Source organism: Eimeria acervulina, genomic scaffold (assembly GCF_000499425.1).
Source record: "Eimeria acervulina Houghton genomic scaffold, Eah_scaff1196, whole genome shotgun sequence".
Taxonomy (NCBI): Eukaryota; Apicomplexa; class Conoidasida; order Eucoccidiorida; family Eimeriidae; genus Eimeria; species Eimeria acervulina.
In genome coordinates, this window is record NW_013550339.1 from 1 (window position 1) to 3,416 (window position 3,416).

At 50.6% G+C, this 3,416-nt stretch overlaps 1 protein-coding gene across 1 annotated transcript; it reads left to right on the forward strand.

Annotated features, from left to right (window-relative positions):
* Positions 1-834: 834 nt before the first annotated feature.
* EAH_00056900 (hypothetical protein, conserved) lies at positions 835-1,782 on the forward strand (the record flags this gene model as incomplete). Its single annotated transcript, XM_013397497.1, has 2 exons — positions 835-1,187; positions 1,410-1,782. Coding segments are annotated over 2 exons (726 nt in total), but the record flags the coding sequence as incomplete, so codon positions are not given.
* Between the last annotated feature and the right edge of the window lie 1,634 nt (positions 1,783-3,416).

Consider the following 3,416-nt stretch of genomic DNA (forward strand, 5'->3'; position numbering starts at 1 on the left):
GTGTACGAGGAGTTGTCTATGATGCTCATCACTTTCAGTTTCTTGCGAGATACTATGAACACGAAGAAAGTAAAGCCCCTATAACAAAGCGCTTTCCTTTAAGACGTTGGGGCTTTAATAAAAGCTTCAGGTTTGCATGCGATGCTGTTCAACAAGCTTATAGACCGGGAGACTTTACTGAGGGAGAGATTATACCTGTAGAGCCTAGTCAGCAAGTAAGATATATTATTTATTTATTTATTTATTTATTTATTTATTTATTTTAGGGTTTATCATGACTTCTTCTATCGATTGATGCTCTCCTCTTCACTCTCTTATCCAAATATAGTGATGTTGTCTCCTTTTGTCTTCTCTAATACAGCTTTTCTCTGTCTTTTGATGCATCCTTTGCTGTCTCGTCTGTCTCCTCCTCTTGTCTCCTTTGTCTCCTTCTTCTGTATCCTTTGTCTCCTCCTCCTGTCTCCTTTTCTTGTCTCCTTTGTCTCCTTCCGTCTCCTTTGTCTCCTTTTTCTGTCTCCTTTGTCTCCTTTGCTTGTCTCTTTTGTCTCCTTTTCTTGTTTCTTTTGTCTCCTTGTCCTTCTTCTGCCCCTTCATTACCTTTTGTTTCTTCTTCCTGTCTCTTTTTCTTCTTCTTTTGATGTATTTGTCTTTGCTGTCTCCTCTGTCTCCTCGACTGTCTCCTCAGCTGCATTTGCTGCCGCTGCTGTTTCCAAGTTTGCTGCTACTGCTGCGGCAGCAGCCCCATGAAGGTTTGCTGCTGTCGCTGCTGCTGCTGCTGCTGCATCTCTTTGATTGCTGCTGCTGCATTGATGTGTCTGTACATTGTGTGTGCAGCGCGGGGCTGCCTCTGCGGGCGGCAACTCTACATCAGCGTCTCCTTCCTGCAGCAGCAGCAGCAGCAGCAGCAGCAGCAACAGCGGGGGAGGGCAGCAGACAGAATTTTATGCTTTAGCTGAAGCACCTGATTTGTGTCTCCCTCTAGTAAAGGGTGTCTCTAGAGACAAGAAGAGTAAGCGATGGGCTGTATATTATAAAGGACAGAGACATTACTTTTATGATAAGAATTGCGGAGGCTGTAAGGAGGCATACACTCTTGCTGTACATCTGAGGAGACAGCAAGTTGAAGAGGTAGAGATTATTCAGGTGTATGAAGAGCAGCTGCAGCAAATGCAGCAGGGGGCCCCAGGGTCTCCTGAGCCGAAGGGGGTTTGTCTAGGTGCTTGTCTTCGAGCTTTAGTAGCTCTGCTCTTACATGACCTGTCTATACACCTGAAAAATAAAGGGGCACAGCAGCTCGGTATCGATCCTGCTGCTGCTGCTGCTGCTGCTGCTGTTGCTGCTGCTCATGCTGCAGCAGCAACCCATGCAGTAGGTACAAATGCTGTTCTTGATTATGTTGCTTTCTTAAGACACTGTATCCGCAAGCAGCAGCTTCCTTCTCAGCTGCAGCAGCAAGATCTTCTAGATTTGCTGCGGCAGCTGCTGCTGCTGCAGCTTACTTCGGTTAAAGATTTGCTGCTGCAGACGGGTCTATGGAAGGCTATCATCTCCCAGCCCCCAGCAGATCAGCAGCAGGAACTGCAGCAGCAGCAGCAGCAACAACAACAGCAGCAGGAGCAGCAGGAACTGCAGCACGACGCACTCACCAGCGCCAAAGCAGATATACCTGCTGCTGCTGCAGCAGATACCGTTGCTGCTGCTGCATCCGCCTTTGCTGCGGCTGCAGATAAAGAGATTGCAACTGAAGCAGCAGAGGAGACAGGGATGTGTATGGACAGCTGAGCCCCTCTTCTAGTGTCTCCGTATACACCCCACAACCTTGATCCCTTTTCTCTGTGTTAAGGCGCAGCAACTCATGCCGCGCCCGCTGCAGCAGCAGCCGCAGCAACAGCAGCAGCAGCAGCAGCACTTGCTGCTGCAGCGCTGCTGCTGCAGCGCTCCTTCTGCAGTGCAGTGCTGCTGCTGCAGTGCTTTGTGGTTCCTTGTCCTGCTGCTGCAGCAGCAACTGCAGCAGCAACTGCAGCAGCAGCACTCCAGCAGCGCAGATGCCCCCGCCGGGATTAGAACAACGGCGAAATCCAGCAGCAACTGCTGCTGCTGCTGCAGCAGCAGCAGCAATAGCAACAGCAACAACAGCAGCACCGCCACCTGCGACTGCTGCTGCTGCTGCTGCTGCTTGTTCTGCTGCCCCAGCGCATGTTAACTCCTTTCACCTAAAAAAAGGAGGGTTTAGGGTTTGAGGGTTTCAGGGGTTTAGGGTTTAGGGTTTTACGGTTTAGGATTGTTAGTTCTGGCCTTGTTGTGTCTCCTCTATTGCTGCTGCTGCTGCTGTCGTTGCTGCTGCTGCTGCTGTTCTCTCATTCCGCACTGTGAGCCGAAGCAGTACGTACAGTACTTACTACAGCTGTTGCTGCAGGTGCTGCTGCAGATGCTGCTGCTATTGTTGCTGCAGTTGTTACTACAGTCGCTGCTACAGTTACTGCTGCAGCTGTCGCTGCAGTTGTTGTTACTGTTGCTGCTGCAGTTGTTTCTACAGCCGGTGCTACAGTTGCTGCTGCAGCTGTTGCTGCATTTGTTTGGCTATACTAACCCTTCGTGCCGCGTGAATTCGTAGCAGCAACTGCAGCAGCAGCAGCAACAGCAGGACCAGCTGCAGCAGTAGCAGCAGCAACTGCAGCAGTAGCAGCAGCAACTGGATTGGTGCCTGTCTCTTCTGTCTCTCGAAATAATGTCTCCGTCTCTGTCTCCTCTGTCTCCTTTATCATTATCTTCTTCTGTCTCTTTCATCTTTATTTTTTTATTTATTTATTTTATCTTTATTAATATTATTTTATATTCTTAACGGTTTCTTTCTTCTCTCCGCCTTCAATAAACTGCTTTTATTGTGCTGCACCAAGTCGTGCAGCAGCAGCTGCTGCTGCAGCTGCTGCAGATTAACTCTAGAGAGGCGTGCAGAGAAGCAGCAGCAGCAACAGCAGCAGTAACAGCAACTACATTAAGGGCAGCAGCGGCAAGAAGAACAACGGCAGCAACAACAGCAACAGCAGCAGCAAGAAGAACAACGGCAGCAACAACAGCAACAGCAGCAGCAAGAGCTGCAGCTGCAGCCAAAGCAGCAGCAAGAGCAGCAGCTACAGCAACAGCAGCACGCCTAAGAAGATAATACGCAAACACAGCAGCGCTGCAGTAGCAGCTGCTGCTGTGTTTGTGTCGCTGGCAGTTGCGCTGCTGCTGCTGCTGCTGCTGCTGCTGGTAGCGCTGCTGCTGCTGCTCTAGTTGCCTGTCGCAGCAAAGGAAACCTCTAGCTGCGGGGCCCCACATATATGCATCCGCAGCAGCAGCACCAGTTGCAGCAGCAGCCCGAGCTGCAGCAACTGCAGCTGCTGCTGCCGCAGCTGCTGCAGCGGGGCCCGCCG